This window comes from Platalea leucorodia (assembly GCF_965183815.1).
Source record: "Platalea leucorodia genome assembly, chromosome: 4".
In the NCBI taxonomy this organism is placed as follows: Eukaryota; Metazoa; Chordata; class Aves; order Pelecaniformes; family Threskiornithidae; genus Platalea; species Platalea leucorodia.
Genome location: NC_138826.1, coordinates 79,998,952 through 80,021,340, shown reverse-complemented (window position 1 = coordinate 80,021,340; position 22,389 = coordinate 79,998,952). Strand labels below are relative to the sequence as shown.

At 45.0% G+C, this 22,389-nt stretch overlaps 1 protein-coding gene across 1 annotated transcript; it reads right to left on the bottom strand.

Moving 5' to 3' along the window:
* Nucleotides 1–12,804: 12,804 nt before the first annotated feature.
* On the bottom strand, nucleotides 12,805–18,390 carry LOC309589732 (uncharacterized protein C12orf50 homolog; the record flags this gene model as incomplete). Its single annotated transcript, XM_082310209.1, has 5 exons — nucleotides 12,805–13,031; nucleotides 13,261–13,368; nucleotides 14,671–14,778; nucleotides 16,842–16,955; nucleotides 18,207–18,390. The coding sequence occupies 5 exons, from the start codon at nucleotides 18,388–18,390 to the stop codon at nucleotides 12,805–12,807; spliced, it is 741 nt and encodes a 246-aa protein (XP_082166335.1).
* Between the last annotated feature and the right edge of the window lie 3,999 nt (nucleotides 18,391–22,389).

The following is a 22,389-nucleotide window of genomic DNA, read 5'->3' as shown; positions in this document are numbered from 1 at the left end:
GGACTGAAAATAAACACGGTGAAAAGTGGTGGGTCCATTTGTGTTGTTCAAGCCAACCAATTGGCAGCTATAGATACAACCCGGATTCTGTGCATTGTATTAGAAGTATTGAAGCTGGATATGTTTTCCAGTTTTAAAGCGAGAAGATGAAGCACGGGCATTTTCTTTTATTCCAGTTGTTGTTAGTTGTGTGCATCTCTTGCTTGCCTATGGGCAGCATGCGTATCATCTTAAACCCATTCCAGTACCACCCCTGCAGATCGGATTTGTTGTATCTCATGCAAGAGAAAGGAAGGTGCAACACTTTAGCTTGACAGAGCCTTTTTCAGTGTCCCTAATAGGATATTATTAGCTCTGCGGAGTGTAAGCCCAATCAAACTTAAATTAGTTTAACAAGATTTTGAAGTATTAAGATGAATAAATGCAGTTTTGGTATTTGCAATGTTACTGTGGAGCACGCGGACTTTGAATTTGAATCCACGTAACATGTTGTGCTCTATCAACAGATACTGCTACTAGCGGAAGGAAGATCCATAACGTGACAGCTCAAGAACCCCATATGGCCCCCCTATTCAAATGCCAGTGCAATTCCTTTCTGTGCCTTGAACTTGCTGGGAGAGCAGATCGTACCTGATTGATTTGCCACGGTACAGTTCTCGACCTTAATATGTATTACGGAAGCGCTGGAAGTCAGCACTGGAAGGACGTTTTTGTGTATTTACTTACGCTAAGGAACAAATTGTTGAGAAAATATTTTTACTCACTGTTGCTAGGTGGCAAAAAAAGTCCATTTATATTACGAGGTTTGCTGTGATGGAATGCGCAGCTGATCCTCATGCAGCCTATGGGTTGTGTTTCCCAGTAACAGCGGATGTTGCTGTACTTTTGCTGCAGGAGAAAACGGTTTTCAGATATTGTAAAAAGAACCAGAAAAAGGACCAACTGGATTAATACGTGGTGCCCTGCTGTGAAGATTTTGTGGAACCACCTTCTGATATTTTAGAACGTTTAAAGTTATCATCTTAAGCTCCAGGTAACTCTAAAGTTGCCTCGAGTGAGGTCAATGGAGCTTTTATGACGTAAGACTGTTCCTAGATAAGAACAGGAGTAAAGCAGTGGACTGACTGTACTGCAGGCTTTTCATGAGGTGCTGGGAGGAAAGAAAATCTATTAGTCACTTGAGTGACACGTGGCTGAGTTCCCTTTCCTGCCCAATGGGATGACCGGGTCAATCTCAAATGAAACCTGCTGTACAAGAGCAAATCTTACACTAGTACTCTCTTACTATCAAAGGACATGGGTCTATGTGAAAACAAGGAGTAAGAAAGAAAACCCAGAAAGATTCCCAACAAAAAGTGAAAAACTAAAAATCTGGGAACTTGTAATCCTTGTACAGGCCTGCCAGACTTGGATTTCAAAACAAGGAAAAAATCTTTTGTTCCAGTTCCCATTGGAAACATCAACTCGGCAGAAGCAAGTCCCTTCGGTTTTCAGACTACAAAATGTGCCTGAAGGGACTGGCTCCGTTCTCCCTTTACTTCCACATCTCTCAGTCTGCAAAACAGATGTGAACATCTCCCCCGTCTCCATAATGAGCCCACAGTATCACAGCCAAGAGGTTTTCACAGTGACAGAATCTGCACCTGGAACCCTCATGCGCAGAATGACTTTGTGGGCAAGTCGCACCAGATTCCCGTACCCTAGTGGCTGCTTTAAATGTGAATCTCCTCTTTTAAAACTTTTTGGTTTCAGTTAACGGGGGAGATGATACAGTAGTCCACGGATAACAGTATTACGGCGACAAATAGGAACTCGGGAACTCATAGCCTGGCTATGACCTACATCCCAGCGGAGAGCTGTAAATGCCAGGTTGCCGGTTACTTTTTAACGTGTTTCTGTGTAATTTTTTAAAGGAAGACAAAGTCACACGTGAAAATATTGGAATATTTGAAGGTGGGTTTCACCCGGTTCCAGACATTAACAGCTGGGGCTAGGAGCAGCATCTCCAAAACACACCGCTCTTGGACTGTAGCCAGTACCACTGGACCATCTGCCGAGACACGCTGGGGTCCGGAGCCGAAGCCCACCTCCCGGGCGTTAACGCCTAAATCCCCGACGCTGGAATGCATGCCATAACGAGGAGCCCTACACCCGCCCCTGGATTTTCACCAGGTGGAATACAGGTATTTCTTTGAAGGGCAAACCCATTGTGAAGGACTTTGTTTTACATAACTGATTCTCAGTTACAATGAGCACAAATGATAAACAGGGTCTGTTTATTCAGAATCAATGTAACGTTGATTCAGTAAGAGAGCGATGAGTGATCTTTATGCACGATTTTTAGCTTATGTGTTCCTTGAGTGCCTGAGCCCAGTTCACAGGAGAAATTGTCCATAGTTTCGGTGATCATTAGCTCTTCTCACCACTTCCAAAAACCAGATATTTGATCTACAGATGCAGCCATGACCCAGACAGAGTGATGTATCAACTTCTACCTTTACATAATAAACCTCCCTTTCAACACGGATATATCAGGAAAATGAAGGACACAAACCACTCTGCAATCTACAGCATTTACCTGTGCGTAGGGGGAATAAAAATGGAAATAGCTGTCACTCCCAGCTGCGGCCATTTTCACCTCCCGTGCTTCTGCTCCACTCTCTTAACGCTGGCAGAACATACATGAAAACGTTAAAGCTATCAACGTTCAGGCAAATTGTAATCTTATCCTGAAAGCGGGAGTTTTCTTTCAAAAACTGGACCTTCAGAACCTTAGCTCTGCTGCTTTTTTGAAACAAAACTCCCACAGACAGCAAAATACGCTTGAACGAAGGAGGTGGTACCTTCTCCAGGCTTGCTGAACCGACGGAGGCAGTTGCTAGCCGGTATAGAATGTTACCTTTCCACGGTTGCCAACCGCTCCTCCAGCTGGTGACATCAGCATGATGGCGCTGTGTGGCCTGTGCAGCTTGAACATCTTCCTTTGTCTCCATTGCTTCAGAGTGAAGTACGGAAAATCGGACCGTTGCAAAGAGTCTCCCATTCCGGTGTTTCCTTAACGTAACATGGAACAAACCCATTTGGCGGGGCTTAATACCCAACTTCTTGCCGTGGGACCTGTGGTCTTAGAAACAAAGCTTTGATACCACAAAGACAAGCCTTATTCTTTGACTCTTTTTAACCAAAACCCTTGTGCCCAATGTTTTTCTTACTGTACCTCTTTCTTTGGGTGGGAAACTTGCACCTTCCCGTTAGTGCACTCTTAGGTGTTAACTGCTTGCATTGTTGGGGTTCATCATTGCTTTTGCGTGCTTCCAGGACGCCCACTGCCACAGCTAAAGCAGAAAGAACTGCGTACACTTGTGTCCCTAATGAACACTTCTGTTCTCATGCAGGTCCTAGGCTGCCTCTGAACGAAAAATACCTAGGGGGGGAAATGAAGTTTTGGTCCTGGAAAATGGCGGGGCGAGCTGCTATCCCCAGGACATGGGGTCACATGTACAACACGGAGTGACATCAGTGACGTGGAGATGAACGCTCCAGGTGCTACTGACTCCGTGGGCACAAATGGAACAAGGCTGGCTCGGCGGTGGTTACACCCAAGCTGGGGGAGAGGTACGAAGACAAAGTGACCGGAAAGCTTCTAGTCTCTCTAGGGGCCTATCAATTTCTTTGTAACTCCACTATCAGCAGATGGCCCGAAGACTAACGGCAAAGGAGAATACCGCATGCCTGACCACTGGGGCTTTGGCCCGGGAATAAAGTGATTTCTACGGGAAGGACTTCACCTAAGCACAGAAGGAAACTGCTGGCTGGGCTGAAGGTGGGGAGTGCTGGCGAGAGCTGTGAATAGAGAAAGGATGTGAAAAGGCTCCCACAGTTCCGTAAGCCCTACGACTGACTGGGGCACACAGGGGAAGGAAAATTCAGGAGGGCAGACGAGAGCCTTTGGAAGAAAGTGTGAACACCGCCAAGAGCTATCCAAAGAGGGGCTCTTTGCAGCTGTATAGCTGTGCCTAAATGAGGCACAGAAGAAGGTACGGTCAGGAAGAATGAATTCTGTATTGGGCTTGCGTGGCCGGGTTTTGGTAGCGGCGGGGTCTACAGGGGTGGCTTCTGTGAGAAGCTGCTGGAAGCTTCTCCCATGTCCCATAGAGCCAACGCCAGCCAGCTCCAAGACGGACCCGCCGCTGGCCAAGGCCGAGCCCATCAGCGAGGGTGGTAGCGCCTCTGTGATAACGTATGTAAGAAGGGGAAAAGGCTGCTGGGCAACAGGAGCCGGAGAGAGGAGTGAGAATATGTGAGAGGAACAGCTCTGCAGACACCAAGGTCAGTGAAGAAGGAGGGGGAGGAGGTGCTGCAGGCACCGGAGCAGAGATTGCCCCGCAGCCCGTGGTGAAGACCATGGTGAGGCGGGCTGTCCCCCTGCAGCCCATGGAGGCCCATGGTGGAGCCGCTCTCCACCTGCAGCCTGTGGAGGACACCATGCCGCAGCAGGTGGATGCCTGAAGGAGGCTGTGACCCTGTGGAGAGCCTGCGCTGGAGCAGGCTCCTGGCAGGACCCTTGGACCCACGGAGACCGAGGAGCCCACGCTGGAGCAGGGGAAGAGGGTGAGGAGTCCTCCCCCTGAGGAGGAAGGAGCGGCAGCGACCACATGTGATGAGCTGACCGCCAGCCCCATTCCCCGTCCCCCTGCGCTGCTCCAAGGGGAGGAGGTGGAGGAGAATCAGGAGTGAACTTGAGCCCGGGAAGAAGGGAGGGGTGGCGGGAAGGTGTTTTAAGATGTAGGTTTTATTTCCCATTACCCTGCTGGGATCTGATTGGTAATAAAGCCAGTGAACTTCCCCAGCCGAGTGTGTTTTGCCCGTGGCGGTCAGGGGCGAGCGATCTGTCCCCGTCCTTCTCTGGCCCCAGGGGCCTTTCGCGGTGTTTCCTCTCCCCTGCCCAGCTGAGGAGGGCAGTGACAGCGGCTTTGGTGGGCACCTGGCGTCCAGCCGCGGCCAGCCCACCACCGACGCCGAGGCCGCGCAGCGAGGCGGAGAGCGTGGGTGAGAAAAGGAGGCCGCTGCCCTGACGGAGGCAAAAGGAGACCCAGAGAGGCCCCCACCCGCTGGGGACAGGGCCCCCAGGCCCGGGCGTGTGGCCCCCTGGAGCGCAGAACCGGCAGCCTGAGGAAAGGCCGCCGGGCCGGGGGAACGGCAGCGCCAACGGCTGGCGGCCGCCGCCAGGGCGCGCGACCGGGCCGCCTCGCGGCCGCCTCAGCCCGGCGCCGAGCACAGCTGGGGCGGCGCGGCCCGGCCCGGCCCCGCCAGGCCGGGAGCCGCCGCTGTGGGAAGCGGAGCTGCCCCAGGCCCGCGGCCGGGCCGGGCGGCGGAGGGCGGCGGAGCCGCCGCCTGGCTGAGGGCGGCTGGCGAGAGGCGACCGCGCCCCGGCCCCCCGTCCCCGGCGCACGGGTGCGTCGCGGGGCTGCTGGCGGGCGGCCGGGGCCATGAGGCGCCGTGGCGCGGCGCAGCGGCAGGTTCCGTGCTCTGTTCGTGACCGAGGTGAAGGAGGAGCCGTCGGCCAAGCGGCAGCGCCAGGTGGCCGGGGCGGCACGGGGCCGGGCGGGGGGCAGGCGGGGCCGCAGAGTCCCCGCAGAGGGGCCGTGGCTGTGGCCGTGGCCGTGGCCGTGGCCGGTCCCCGTCCCCGGGGGGGTCGCTGGGCCGCGGGGAGGGGCACAGCCGGGAGGTTTCGGTGCAGCTCTTGAGCGCAGCAGAGGTGTCCCTAGGGCTCCCCCCTGAAATGCGGGCCAGAAAGGTCGTTCGGGTGCCGTTTTGGCTCTGTCCCACGCTTTTCCTGCCAGGTGCATCCAGGTGCTCACCCTGGCCGTGTGTTTGCTTTTGCTAAGTGTGGGCAACAGTGGCGGCGAGGAATGAGGCCGCTCCAACAGGATCGTGCTGGGAGCTTGTGTAAAACCATCCTGCCGCCCCCGCCTGTGAGCCCTGTGGGGAAAACTAAGCTTGTCTCCCTCTCTCTGGGTTTTTGGTTTTGGTTTGGTTTTGGTTTTTTTGTGATCGAAGGCGTATCAGGCTTATGACAGAAGAATTCATTTGAGGCTGGATATAGGTGTGGAATACTTGCCAAGGTGAAAGTAATGGAGCCCAATCAAAGTTTGTTCTCCCCGAGATGTCGGGACAGATTGGGGTGGCATTCACCTGTCCAGCTGTAGACCTCCTCCAACTCGCGTTTCCCAGTTTTAGTAGCAGCACCTGCTGCTGTCTGTTGGCTGCCCAGAGAACAGGAATCCGTCTGGGTGACTTTCTCCCGTTGGTGGTTGACTTCTGGAGGGAAGAGCGGGAACGATTGCCAAACCATCAGCAACTTAATTGTTGGGCTCTGAGTGCCAACACCATCTTGATAGTGGTCGTGTCAGGGTACCTCCCCGTGCTGGTTTTGGCTGGGATAGAGTTAATCGTCTCCATAGTGGCTGGTATGGGGCTGTGCTTTGGATTTGTGCTGAAAACGGTGTTGCTAACACAGGGATGCTTTTGTTACTGCTGAGCAGCGCTCACACAGCGTCAAGGCCTTTGCTGCTTCTCACCCCACCCCACCAGCGAGTAGGCTGGGGGTGCCCAAGAAGCTGGGAGGGGACACGGGCGGGACAGCTGACCCCAGCTGACCGAAGGGACGTTCCGCACCATGCGACGTCGTGCTCAGCAATAAAAAGCTGGGGACAGAAGGAGGAAGGGGGGCGTTTGGAGTGATGGCGTTTGTCTTCCCAAGTCAGGCGTGATGGAGCCCTGCTTTCCTGGAGGTGGCAGATAGGCATACAGTGCAATTCCTGCTGAAAAGGTGGACGGAGCCTGCTGTTGGCGTGACTACCTATAAAGGTAATGAGGAAGACCCACATGCAGATTTCTCATGCTGACTAGAAGCCTTGTTTTACCTGCTTTTCACTTTTATGGTATCGTTTCTTGGATTACAGCTGTTGCGAAAATCTCGTCTTAGGAAATCTTCCCTGCGTACTAGAATTCATATGGGAAAGGGTGTCTGGTTTCCTTGGGGAGGATTAAAAGCAGTAGGGAGGCTGGGAGGAAATGAGAAGGCTGTGGTTCATGGCATCACTGGGGTTCTTGCCTTTACCTGAAACTGTAAGGAAACTCTGTATTAAAGCAGGCAGGATTCTCCAAATAGGTTTTTAGATTCATATACCGTAATTCATTTATGACTTTAAATAGTGTCTTTGGATCTAAAATTTCTCTAGTGGCAAATGAGAATTCTTGTCCTGCCTTTTATGCAGTTGATTTCGGTACTCTGCAGGGTGTGGTTACCTCAGTAAACTGCTGGTTTTACCCCTCCGGAGACCCCAGGGCAAGCGTAGAGGTGGGCCAGGCTGGATCGAAAACCCAACAAGCAAGCTGAAAAAAGGTTGAAACGATTCTTGTATCTCGGGGCTTATTTTCAAGTACTGTTAGTTTTGTGGGGGGGATCTGTCGTGCAGCGAGTCTGTGAAAAGACAGAAGTGCAATCTTCAGGGCCTCAGCGCACGAAATGTTGAATCTCCTCCGTTTCCCTTGCCGCCTCTTTGGGGCCCTGGTGACAGAGAGAACCAGGCAGGAGGGGATTAAGTAATAGAATAGGGGCTGCATCTGTGATCTGGAACACACGCATGTATTTTTCCTTCTTTTCGTGGATCTTAGTGCCTTTGAAGCTGTGAAAGGGAAATCTTAAACAAGGATTTGATCGCACAAAGCACTGATCACTTACGGTCCTCTGATTCCAGTCAAGAGTAGTTAACACCTCACAGGAACTCATAAGATCTCATTGAGCCGCGTATATATTGCTTAGTCATCGAATCGTAGAATCATTTAGGTTGGATAGGACCCTTGAGATCATCAAGTCCAACCGTCAACCTAGCACTGCCAAGTCCACCACTAAGCCATGTCCCAAAGCGCCACTCGTACACGTCCTTTAAATACCTGCAGGGACGGGGACTCCACCACTTCCCTGGGCAGCCCGTGCCAGGGCTCGACAACACTTTTGGGGAGGAAGTTTTTCCCCATATGCAATGTAAACCTCCCCTGGCGCAGCTTGAGGCCGTTTCCTCTCGTCCTGTCACGTGTTACCTGGGAGAAGAGACCGACCCCCACCGGGCTACAACCTCCTTGCAGGTAGTTGTGGAGAGGGGTAAGGTCTCCCCTCAGCCTCCTTCTCTCCAGGCAGCAACCCCGTTCCAAATAACCCCCCTTCCCTCAGCCGCAGCAGGGCACAGCCCAGCACAGCCGGTGCCTGCTCAGGCTAGCTGTGCTGTGGATCGCTCTCTCCTCCATGCGCAGGGCGCTGCCGGTTATGGAGTCGGGGAGAGGAAGATGTTTTCTTGATTTGCGGTGCGGAGTTTTCTGCAGGTATCTTTAAAGTTGAAAGATGAGTTCAACGAAGGCATGCTTTTATGTTTGTCAATTCAATGTAGTCAAAGCTCAGTGGAATTTATTTTAACTAAGTACGGTCCTGTTACAAGCAAGGGAAATAATGTAGATAAAATAGAATACCTCTTTATTTGTATTAGGTACACTTATTAAAATATATATATACACATATGTGTTAAAATAGAATACCTCTTTATTTGTATTAGGCACATTTCTTGTACACTTACGAATATACAAACACTATTTTTAAACACAAATGCCCATTTTTACCAGTTTCAAAATGCTACAGCGTACTTCCTACGTCTTAGTTTTGGAATATGCAATTTGATCATCTTCTGATCTCCACTTGATAAAGCTAAACTGAAATAAGGAAATTTTCTTGTCAATTGACGCGCTGGCTTCATCTCTTTCTCCTGTCTACATATCGTTCTCCTTTTCTGTTCGCTTCCGTGCCTTCCTGGCTCTGCTGCCAAAATAGATACACAGACGGTTGTGTGCATAATTTAGTAGAGTGAAACTATATGCTCTTTCAGAAACATTTTAAGAAGTAAGCTTTCAAGACGAGACACAAGACAGAGGTTCTCATCTCTGCTTTCAAGACAGCTGTAAAATGTCTTAGTGGTCCTTAGGGTATCTTGTGAATGTTTTGTAGCCTGGGTCCTTTTCTGGACTGGGACCTGGGCTGATCATCGTTCAGCTATGGCAGATGCTTCACGAGCAATCCAACAGAGAGACGCAGAGATCACACTCACATCGTCCCTGCTGTGCTTTGGCCAGTGCTACAAGCCAAAACCCCCTTCTTGCAGCTCCTCGCTTTACAGGCGGGTACATGTTTTGCTTTCGTATCAGTAATACTGTGAAAAATGGGGAATCATGGGTTAGGTAGGCAAAATGACACGTCTGCAAACGAATGGAACTATTAACTGCCCTTTCACACTGCTCAGCGTTGCTTAGAATCTTGCGGGTTTTGGTTGGGGAAGTTTTAAGGGCACGTTTACGTTTTCTAGGTGGGCAGAGACATGTCACTCTTCCTAAAAAGACTGAGTTGTAAAAATTTCTGTCAGACAGTTACCTGAATGGTTGTTTTAAACCTGGAGAACGTCTTTGCACGTGGATTTCTTTTCCTCCAAGTTGGTGCACTATAAGATCCTGAAGTATATTTGTCTATAGGAAAAACATATACATTGTCTCTTAATTTCAGCTACAATTTCAGGAGAGACTCTCGGAGCCTGACGTGGGAATTCAATATTACATTAGCGGAAGTATCAAGGAATGCAGCAGGTGAATCATACCTCATCATCTGAAATACAAGCTAGTGTTAAATACAGACTTTCTCTCTAGGACTTCAAAGACCATTTGTAATCTTGTGGAGTGTCCGTCGGGCTCCCAGGATCTTCCAAATGAGGCGATTCTGCCACGGCCATCCTTGACTTGAACCAAGTGAATGTTCCTGTGTTGAAAATCTTCCCACAGGCATCAGTTGCTTTTAGATTAAACAAATCCATACTCCAGTCTCCTTTTTTGCCTCTGCTTGTGAAAGCAGCAGAGTATGCTGCCTAATGACTAACCACCTTCTGTAAATTTTGGTTCAAAGTCATTATTATTAATAGTCTGGTTTTCTGTTCATTCCAGCTTAATTCCGCAAATTCAAATTATTAGTTGCACAATAATCCTAAAATTTTCAGTTTATACACAATGTGTGAACTATTACCATAGTTTTCCGTTTGGGTCCAAAATCTCCTATTTGTGTCAAGCCGATTCTTTTGTTTGGAGCATTTCCCGCCATATGGCTCAGGTACTGCTGAAAAGAAAGGTAGCGAAAATGTCACGGTCGTTCTGATGACAAAAATGCTGATCACCTATTTTTTTTTTTTTTTTAAGCAATCTATCCTTTTTTGGCCTGGCAATTTGATAAGATGTGTTCTTCAGAACAAAAAAACCCACAACTGTTCGTGCCCGAGACGAAGCAGTGATGTTGGGATTCATTTCACTTAGTTTTATTCCTCTGAAAGTAGGGGTTACTCTGCCTGAAGGAGGTTCCTTTTATTGGAAATTAAGACAGGGAGGCACCTCAGGCTGGAGATTGAGTCCAGTTTAAGAGAGATGACTGAAACTGGCAAGATGAAATCGCTTTCTTAACTGCTGATTACTTAAATGCTTTACTACTAAACTTCTTGATGAAGTTCTGCAATCTACTTGTGAAAATTGTGCTGGACCAAATTTACTCTTGCCCATATTTAGGCATAACCAACTTAATATTCACCTGCAGGGACAAAATCGAAAGCAGCACAACACAGACAGGTAAATTGGAGGCATTTTAAGAATCCTGTGTAAGCAGGAACCCACCTGTCGAGCCATTGAACTTTGGTTCTTGGGTGACGGTACGGTAGACTACATATGCTGATCTTCGAGGTTCTGAAGAATTGAAATAAGTCTTTCTTCCAGTTTCTCTCACATAAGGCATAGAAGGAGCAGCTTCATCATCCTTACTTTGACCCCTCTGTTGGTAACTTGGTTTTACTTTGGGCTCTGAAGCGTGAATTCCTAAAAGTGAAAAAAGAAACTTGAACAAAAATGTTGTGCTGTTACTCAAAATTTGTCATACTGCAGGAGCCTGGAGGCTGGAAGACGATATTAAAAAAACGTTCTTTGTGGATAGCCCCATCAAAATATATTCAGTCATTTTATTTACCACATGATGTTCAGCAATGAGTGGCCAATACTAAAGTATGTTACCTGCATTTTCAAAGGATGTACGATCTGTTCTGGGGATACTCTCTATTGGTGCTCTCCTTCCTGAACTCGCTCCTTCTCTTTTTGTATTATTAAATTTTGTAGGAATTGTATTACCATCACCTGGAAAGGCAACAGAAAGAATGTTTTAGCTGCTTGCGTGTAAGCACAGGGAGTGGCACGGTCATTCTCTTCCTCCCATCTCTAGGAGCTAGTGATTAGTTTAGTGGAATTTCCTTTAACCTCTCATTTTATATTCTTCTTTCTCTTTTGTTTGTTATTTGGATCCTGTCTAGTGTAACTCAAGCAACTCGAGTACCTGATGTATAACTCTGACGCTCTCTGAGAAAATACCATAATACACAGGTTGAAGATGACTGTGGCTCCAAAGTGAAGAACCAGCTAGAAATTACCTGCTCATTCTTTAGCTTCTCCTTTTCATGAATGATATTTATGAATCCTATCTGATCAAACTTATGGTATTTTCAAGATGCATGTCATCCTGGTACCTAAAGCCTTGGGGAACTCAATTGCAGAAATGCCTTGGGGAAACATCTCTATCCTTTTCTCTGAATGGATCTATCTGTATTTTCAGACTGTCTCAAGCGCAGCTGTGAACACAGCCCCCTCATCCACTATTCTCCTCTAAGGGCTGACTACCTGCCCAGATACAGTTCTCTACACTGCATAGGTGGTGAGTGGACCTCTGGAACATCTAGGGTTAAGCCTATGGAGACCAATGCCCTCCAGCTGAACCACGAATTGCTTCTTCTGTCTGTAGCATCTAGATACATCCTGGACATGGGCAGTTCGTGAACAGAACAAAACACTACCAACGATGAGGCTAAAATTTTAATAGCGTTGGTTGCGTAGGCAAGCCCACTTCAAACTACAAACAGAACTTTAAAGGGAAGGCTGCAGCATAAAGTAGCCACAGTGCTCTCCACCTGGCCCCTGCGACTCCGCAGGAAGACGTGGCTTTGCCTGTTCTTCCTCTTCTCCTGCGCTTTTGGTAAATAAGCTCTCTTGGTTCCTCTCAGATCAGGCCAGAATGCAGCAGAAATTCTGTACTTCTGCTTCAGTTTATGGGGTAGTTTAAAGCCAAAAGAATCATAAATCCATTACAATCAAAACTCCAGGGAAATCCCAGTTGTAGAAAAATACCATGCAAAGCAGGCTCATTCTTTCGTCCACTGCTGGGGGGAAAAAAGTTGAATGCTTCTTGAGAGGAAACTGAAATTCTACTGCAAAACTGTTTCTACCACTTTCCCTATCCAGAGAAAAATGAGAAGTTAAAGGTGCACTATTTTGAGCTTTATTAAATACTTTCAAAATAATAAATCACATAAAAGATTCTGCAAAAAACAGGGATCAGAATATTCGTGCACATCTGCGGATCTTTGCATTTGTCCCTCTTAGATGGGTAGAGAAAGGAATTCTTGCTATCAAGGTGGCTAAATTATTGTTCATGAATATTCTATCTGACTAATTGTAAAGCTTCATAAAGCTTTATGTTTCTCTCTGTGTATACTGCTGCAATCTACTTGTGAAAACTATGTTGGATCAAATTTACTCTTGCCCATATTTAGGCATAACCAACTTAATATTCACCTGCAGGGACAAAATCGAAAGCAGCGCAACACAGACAGGTAAATTGGAGGCATTTTAAGAATCCTGTGTAAGCAGGAACCCACCTGTCGAGCCATTGAACTTTGGTTCTTGGGTGACGGTACGGTAGACTACATATGCTGATCTTCGAGGTTCTGAAGAATCGAAATAAGTCTTTCTTCCAGTTTCTCTCACATAAGGCATAGAAGGAGCAGCTTCATCATCCTTACTTTGACCCCTCTGTTGGTAACTTGGTTTTACTTTGGGCTCCGAAGTGTGAATTCCTAAAAGTGAAAAAACAAACAAAAATGTTGTGCTGTTACTCACAATTTGTCATACTGCAGGAGCCTGGAGGCTGGAAGACAAGGTTAAAAAAATATTCTTTGTGGATAGCCCCATCCAGATAGGGATTGTCCATATTTGCCACTAAGAACAGAAACCAACTAGGTGGTGCTAAATCATCTAGCAGTTTAGTAAATAAAAGTGAATAAGCCAACTGTTTTCTCAAAATACCTTTGCCTGTTACTGTATTAGGTGAATTTCTTGGCTTCTCAGAAATCCACTTCTTTTCCTTTGCTTCTTTACTGTGATGGTTCTTTACCAGCTCGGTGTGGTTTGTTTCTGAGGGATTAAAATAGCACATATTTACTGTTTTATAAAAGCTCGCAGAATTTTCTGATCCAAAAATGCAGTGGTGTTTTGAAAACCTAATCTCCCGCTTCATACACAGGTCTTCTTGGGTGGAACATGGTTTTACATGTTAATTATTCTAAAAGTATCATTCCTTAAAAGGAAAGCAAAAGTGGCTATATTTCCTCTAGCAGAGGAAATCTTGAAAGCAAACTCAGAGACTGACTATAAACACAAAGACCGGATACATCCTTTCTCTCCACTGCATAGGTGGTGTGTGGACCTCTGGAACATCCATGCTTGAGCCCATGGAGACCAGTGCCCTCCAAAGGAGACCACCTGGCTGAACCATGAATTGCTTCTTCTGTCTGTAGCATCTAGATACATCCTGGACATGGGCAGTTCGTGAACAGAACAAAACACTACCAACGATGAGGCTAAAATTTTAATAGCGTTGGTTGCGTAGGCAAGCCCACTTCAAACTACAAACAGAACTTTAAAGGGAAGGCTGCAGCATAAAGTCGCCACAGTGCTCTCCACCTGGCCCCTGCGACTCCGCAGGAAGACGTGGCTTTGCCTGTTCTTCCTCTTCTCCTGCGCTTTTGGTAAATAAGCTCTTTTGGTTCCTCTCAGATCAGGCCAGAATGCAACAGAAATTCTGTACTTCTGCTTCAGTTTATGGGGTAGTTTAAAGCCAGTATCTGTCCTTTTTTCCTTTTTACTCCAAAACCACAAAGTAATAACTGGGGAACAATTTACGTACTTACAATAATCACATCGATGTCTGCCAAATATATTCAAGAATTCTCTTGTGAAAAGGATGAAGCCTATCCATCGAGGTACTTGGGTATTTTAATTTGCTATATGTGGCTAGTTTTTAAGTACACTCTGTCAAGTGTTACGCTCTTTACTTGACCATATTTTTACTGGTTCTATTTAAGGCTCATGTTCTGTGAGATACCACCTACATTCAAATCTGTTTTACTTGATGGAAGTGGAAAGTGCGCAGCATGTCACATGATCAAATACGGGCGTGTCAAAGATGTTGGTAACTCAGGGACTGAACCTGCTCACGTTGAATCTAACAGAGGATGCAAACTGGCTAAAAGAAGCAGAACTGGACCATAACATACATACAACAACTGCTGTCATCTTGCAGTGAAAGAAATCACACTGTTAATGGAAAATTTTACTTCAGATTGGTTTCACGCAAAGTATATAACGTCCACCGCACTTGCAGAGGAACAAAAATAATCTCACCTAAAAATTAGGAAATATATAATAATTAAGTACCTTTCACACTGGAATACTTTGATGCAATTGGTTCTTTTTCCCGAGGTAGCGCCTCCTGTCTTTTCCCTTCAACAAATGTGTTCCTCTGAGCCACAGAACAATCACCTCCTAGAGGAAAGGAGTCTCACGAAGTTATCTATACTCAGGAGCACCCTGAGAAATGTTAACAATGCAAAGAGTCTGCTCTTCTTATGATTACATTAAGTTTTTAACTGAAATGAATAAAAAAAATGCAAAGAATATAAGGAAACCAAATAGCTGATTCATTAAGGCTCACAAAAAATTAGAGCAACAGTCCATTTAAAAGGCTTTAAATACATATAGCTATGAACAGAGATTTAATTATAGAATTGTTTCTCAGTGGTAACTGTTTATTACTGAGAGTAAAGAACATCTAAAAGAAAGATACATTTTGTACATAAAGGTCGTAGGAAAAGAAGAACCATGTAAGGTGCATTTGTACTGTGCAATATAGTTCTGGAGCTAGGAGGTGCGTACCGGTTCGCTCAAAGCTAGAGCAAGCATCACTAGCGTGGTACTGTGTTATTTTGCATTGACAAATTAAGGGGCAAAAAAGAATACTACAGCAATTATTATTATTCTTACCACTAATAAATATTTATGAAGAAAAATTATTAAATACCACTAAGTAGTAAGTCAATTCAAGGAGAACAGTGCCTGCTTCAGCCTTATTGACATGATTCTATACTGAACTCAATGGGGCAAAACACTATGTCTTCATTAAGATTAACCATGTTTGTGCAGAGGGATCAGCTCCCATTATACAAGATGCAGGATTGCAGCTTTGCTATTTCTCTATATGTTAACTGAAAAACACAAAGCCTATTCATCCTGACTAGGGATAGTCTCACAAACATAACAGGTTTTGAAAGCATTTTAACTTGTACATATTTCTACAATTGCTTTTTTATAACTCTGCAGAACCACTTGTTTTCCAAAATTAAGCACGGAAAAAATCAATTGTAATCAGCATAGAGGATTTTTTTTTTTACTATAATCCTAAAACAAGGAGAATCCTAAACAGTGCTTTCCATTGTTATAATTAATGGTGCAGCATGAGAAAGAGTCTCTGAAGTGATTAGTTCAGTGCAATTCCCTTTAATTCTTTTTTTCTTCTTTCTCTTTTGTTAGTTATTTGGGTCCTCTCCAGTGTAACTGATGTATAACTCTCATGCTCTCAAAGAAAATACCATAATACACAGGTTGAAGATGACTCTGGCTCCAAAGTGAAGAACCAGCTAGAAATTATCTGCTCGTTCTTTAGCTTCTCACTTTTCATGAATGATATTTATGAATCCCATCTGACCGAACTTATGGTATTTTCAAGATGCATGTCATCCTAGTACCTAAAGCCTTGGGGAACTCAATTGAAGAAATGCTTTAGGGAAACACCACTATCCTTTTTTCTAATCTCATATAATCTAATGATAAATAAAGACATATCTTAAAAGCTATGTTAATATCTTTCTTACTGATTCCCTCATCTAAATGTATCTAAATACTTGCCAGAAATACCTTATCGAAACTATTTTAATAACAAACATTGTAAATGTAGAAATGAGAAGAAAATAACTTTGCCCAATTCTGTTGAACAATTTAGGCTGGCAAAAGCGGTCAGTCAAAAGAGCATGACATGGAGACAATTTTTCCGTTCCCATGTTTTATTAGCCCATAATCCTACTCAAATCTGTTTTACATAAAACAGTATTATCAAGACTTTATCCCAGAAATTTACCCTACTGTGAAAACAGGGATTTTTTTTTTTTTTACTTAAAAATAGCAGATCTAGAGCGTAGATGAGAAATTCCAACTACATTCCTAACCTTAGGATGGTTAAGATTAGACTACATAAATCCTTAGCGTGAAGAAAAATTACATGAAAGCCCTGTGTTGTGTACCTCAGGAAAGTACACATAGGGTTAATAGCCCTTTTCTACCTTTTCCATCTACAACCGAGACAGGTAGCCACCACGTGTGTGGCACATATATATATCTACGGGGAAAAATTAAGGAAGTATTTGTAATATGCTATCCTTTATTGTCACTAAATTAAAAAAGCAGGGAGGAGGGGCAAACTATGTAATAGTTTCTCCCTATAGCAGTAATTTAAAAAGTGGCAAACATTGTCCGAGAAGATGAAAAGTACTTGCCTTTCTGCAAGTCTCGCTCGGTAGCTTCCAAGGGTAACGGCTCATTTTCCCGAGGTGAAGACACAGTTTTGGTTGATTGGTGTTCGTGAGGGTACTGAATCCTGTAATACTCTCCTAAACATACCCCAAGAGGGGAAAAAAAAAACAAAAACAACAGTTTACTATATTGAGTTTACTATATTGGCAGCATTGCCGTTTAGGAAAGAGTGACTAATGTCATATTTACCAGATTTGTAGCATATTTCCTTTATTGCTCTTTCCTCTTCAATATCTGCAGCAGTCTTAGGCACCCAATTGGAAACATCTGTAGGAAATATTTTTAAAAGATTACTAGATAGTTGTACAAAGACCTTCAACAATGCTTAATAATCAAATACCATAATGAATTTCATTTTGGTCACGACTTGGGTTTTTTTGCTGACTGCGACCTCTGCTTCTGGACAGAAAAATGATTCCTTAACATCAGGTATTTCCAAGTGCAACAGAATTGCAGTTACAACGCATATTAAGAAGCTAAGGTTTGTTGATTTAAAACGATTCAAAAACCTCTTCAGTACTCATTTTCAAAATAATCCTTCCTTTACACTCAAAAGGAAATCTTCCGATTAAACATGTGACCAGGGAGTGGTTGTCACAAAACCCCTGCCCAGAGTTACTGTCCTGCAACGTCTGCCGGCAGAGCTGGTGAAGTGAATGCTCCTCATCTGCCTCAGTTAAGGCTAACTAAGATTAGCAAAGCCCTGCTGTTTCTATTTTTTACATTAATGTGGCCTCCTCAGACTGAAACCGAGTTGGGAAGCGCTAACAGGCAGCCCTGCCAGCCAACCTGAAGGGCAGGGGGAAAGTGAAAAGCAGCTTGGGGCTGCCTGAGAACTAGCAGAGTAATTTGCGGAGTGCACGCATGGGAGTAGGTCGTTCTCTCACTTTCACTCTCCGGGAACGTGCAATTGCTTCCTTCCCTAGGAATCTCTCATCTCCAAGTGACGTACATTCACTAGTTTAACTACATTTAAAAAAAAAAAAAAAAAAGTATTTATACGTGTACACACGCAGTTAAACTAGTGCAGAGTGTTGTATGGATTCTCTTTGCTAGATTTAAGGATAACTTTCTGTAATAAAACGAGACTGCCTACAGAGTTTTGGAAATCAGTTGAACAAATGACTTAAGCTGAAGTCACACCACTATCGTTTCGAAACAATCCTGTGACTTCGCCTTCAGTGACCAGTGTGTACAGCCCCTGTTCAAAAGCTTGTTTCCAGAAGAGAGGCGCCTCCTAAACTCGTAATTTCGCCCCCGAATTTTGAGAAATTTTGAAATCAAAACGCATGCTACTGCCTTGTAAAAGAAAGAAAAACACTCTTTACGAGTCTCTTCATCGTCCTCCGTATCGTCCTCTTCATCCTCTTCGTCGTTGAGGTTTATAATCAGTGGAGGGTGAATTGGCCTTAAAATATTCTCTTGATTTCTGACTGATTCTTGACGATGGGCTGGATGCAGAATCCCTTCTTGGGCACCCTGTTGTAATGGGGCATCTGCAGAAAAGAACATGATCTTGATTTTGTTCGGAGGGAACTAGAATATCGAATCCAAGTTCAGACCAGCAGATGTAGTTTTGAAACGCTTATCATATTGAAGGACTCATTAAATAGACAGAATGTGCCTTTTAGGCAAAATCTTCTGCGGAGGGTGGCAAAAGAGCATCTTCCAACTACAGAAAGCATGAAAAAACAGGTAGCTAGTGACAGCATAGGGAAGCATGTGATTAGTAGTACCTGGGCTGAAGGGAGTAAATGACTTTTGGACCCCACCTGTGAAAATACTTTAAACACGCTGAATAATAGGCAGGCCTCTATCACTCCCCATGGCATCACTTTTGAAGAATTCAGCAGTGCTAAGCACGGGATCAGCCATTTTTAGCTTGTAGGCTTTTTTTTTCCCTATCAATGTTCTGAATCACAACTCTCCTTACTAAGTACAAAATGGAGATTTTGAGAAAGAATCTGAAGTCCATGAAAATAATTTACACCTAATTAGAAGAAAATCGGAAAAGACAGTCTTTTCCTCAGGAATTTCTATCTACCCATAATGTTTGCAGCAAAACTATTTCAGCACTGGGATACCATTTTCTGAGAGCCAGGAAATGCAAGGGACTGAAAATAAACACGGTGAAAAGTGGTGGGTCCATTTGTGTTGTTCAAGCCAACCAATTGGCAGCTATAGATACAACCCGGATTCTGTGCATTGTATTAGAAGTATTGAAGCTGGATATGTTTTCCAGTTTTAAAGCGAGAAGATGAAGCACGGGCATTTTCTTTTATTCCAGTTGTTGTTAGTTGTGTGCATCTCTTGCTTGCCTATGGGCAGCATGCGTATCATCTTAAACCCATTCCAGTACCACCCCTGCAGATCGGATTTGTTGTATCTCATGCAAGAGAAAGGAAGGTGCAACACTTTAGCTTGACAGAGCCTTTTTCAGTGTCCCTAATAGGATATTATTAGCTCTGCGGAGTGTAAGCCCAATCAAACTTAAATTAGTTTAACAAGATTTTGAAGTATTAAGATGAATAAATGCAGTTTTGGTATTTGCAATGTTACTGTGGAGCACGCGGACTTTGAATTTGAATCCACGTAACATGTTGTGCTCTATCAACAGATACTGCTACTAGCGGAAGGAAGATCCATAACGTGACAGCTCAAGAACCCCATATGGCCCCCCTATTCAAATGCCAGTGCAATTCCTTTCTGTGCCTTGAACTTGCTGGGAGAGCAGATCGTACCTGATTGATTTGCCACGGTACAGTTCTCGACCTTAATATGTATTACGGAAGCGCTGGAAGTCAGCACTGGAAGGACGTTTTTGTGTATTTACTTACGCTAAGGAACAAATTGTTGAGAAAATATTTTTACTCACTGTTGCTAGGTGGCAAAAAAAGTCCATTTATATTACGAGGTTTGCTGTGATGGAATGCGCAGCTGATCCTCATGCAGCCTATGGGTTGTGTTTCCCAGTAACAGCGGATGTTGCTGTACTTTTGCTGCAGGAGAAAACGGTTTTCAGATATTGTAAAAAGAACCAGAAAAAGGACCAACTGGATTAATACGTGGTGCCCTGCTGTGAAGATTTTGTGGAACCACCTTCTGATATTTTAGAACGTTTAAAGTTATCATCTTAAGCTCCAGGTAACTCTAAAGTTGCCTCGAGTGAGGTCAATGGAGCTTTTATGACGTAAGACTGTTCCTAGATAAGAACAGGAGTAAAGCAGTGGACTGACTGTACTGCAGGCTTTTCATGAGGTGCTGGGAGGAAAGAAAATCTATTAGTCACTTGAGTGACACGTGGCTGAGTTCCCTTTCCTGCCCAATGGGATGACCGGGTCAATCTCAAATGAAACCTGCTGTACAAGAGCAAATCTTACACTAGTACTCTCTTACTATCAAAGGACATGGGTCTATGTGAAAACAAGGAGTAAGAAAGAAAACCCAGAAAGATTCCCAACAAAAAGTGAAAAACTAAAAATCTGGGAACTTGTAATCCTTGTACAGGCCTGCCAGACTTGGATTTCAAAACAAGGAAAAAATCTTTTGTTCCAGTTCCCATTGGAAACATCAACTCGGCAGAAGCAAGTCCCTTCGGTTTTCAGACTACAAAATGTGCCTGAAGGGACTGGCTCCGTTCTCCCTTTACTTCCACATCTCTCAGTCTGCAAAACAGATGTGAACATCTCCCCCGTCTCCATAATGAGCCCACAGTATCACAGCCAAGAGGTTTTCACAGTGACAGAATCTGCACCTGGAACCCTCATGCGCAGAATGACTTTGTGGGCAAGTCGCACCAGATTCCCGTACCCTAGTGGCTGCTTTAAATGTGAATCTCCTCTTTTAAAACTTTTTGGTTTCAGTTAACGGGGGAGATGATACAGTAGTCCACGGATAACAGTATTACGGCGACAAATAGGAACTCGGGAACTCATAGCCTGGCTATGACCTACATCCCAGCGGAGAGCTGTAAATGCCAGGTTGCCGGTTACTTTTTAACGTGTTTCTGTGTAATTTTTTAAAGGAAGACAAAGTCACACGTGAAAATATTGGAATATTTGAAGGTGGGTTTCACCCGGTTCCAGACATTAACAGCTGGGGCTAGGAGCAGCATCTCCAAAACACACCGCTCTTGGACTGTAGCCAGTACCACTGGACCATCTGCCGAGACACGCTGGGGTCCGGAGCCGAAGCCCACCTCCCGGGCGTTAACGCCTAAATCCCCGACGCTGGAATGCATGCCATAACGAGGAGCCCTACACCCGCCCCTGGATTTTCACCAGGTGGAATACAGGTATTTCTTTGAAGGGCAAACCCATTGTGAAGGACTTTGTTTTACATAACTGATTCTCAGTTACAATGAGCACAAATGATAAACAGGGTCTGTTTATTCAGAATCAATGTAACGTTGATTCAGTAAGAGAGCGATGAGTGATCTTTATGCACGATTTTTAGCTTATGTGTTCCTTGAGTGCCTGAGCCCAGTTCACAGGAGAAATTGTCCATAGTTTCGGTGATCATTAGCTCTTCTCACCACTTCCAAAAACCAGATATTTGATCTACAGATGCAGCCATGACCCAGACAGAGTGATGTATCAACTTCTACCTTTACATAATAAACCTCCCTTTCAACACGGATATATCAGGAAAATGAAGGACACAAACCACTCTGCAATCTACAGCATTTACCTGTGCGTAGGGGGAATAAAAATGGAAATAGCTGTCACTCCCAGCTGCGGCCATTTTCACCTCCCGTGCTTCTGCTCCACTCTCTTAACGCTGGCAGAACATACATGAAAACGTTAAAGCTATCAACGTTCAGGCAAATTGTAATCTTATCCTGAAAGCGGGAGTTTTCTTTCAAAAACTGGACCTTCAGAACCTTAGCTCTGCTGCTTTTTTGAAACAAAACTCCCACAGACAGCAAAATACGCTTGAACGAAGGAGGTGGTACCTTCTCCAGGCTTGCTGAACCGACGGAGGCAGTTGCTAGCCGGTATAGAATGTTACCTTTCCACGGTTGCCAACCGCTCCTCCAGCTTGTGACATCAACATGATGGCGCTGTGTGGCCTGTGCAGCTTGAACATCTTCCTTTGTCTCCATTGCTTCAGAGTGAAGTACGGAAAATCGGACCGTTGCAAAGAGTCTCCCATTCTGGTGTTTCTTTAACGTAACATGGAACAAACCCATTTGGCGGGGCTTAATACCCAACTTCTTGCTGTGGGACCTGTGGTCTTAGAAACAAAGCTTTGATACCACAAAGACAAGCCTTATTCTTTGACTCTTTTTAACCAAAACCCTTGTGCCCAATGTTTTTCTTACTGTACCTCTTTCTTTGGGTGGGAAACTTGCAGCTTCCCGTTAGTGCACTCTTAGGTGTTAACTGCTTGCATTGTTGGGGTTCATCATTGCTTTTGCGTGCTTCCAGGACGCCCACTGCCACAGCTAAAGCAGAAAGAACTGCGTACACTTGTGTCCCTAATGAACACTTCTGTTCTCATGCAGGTCCT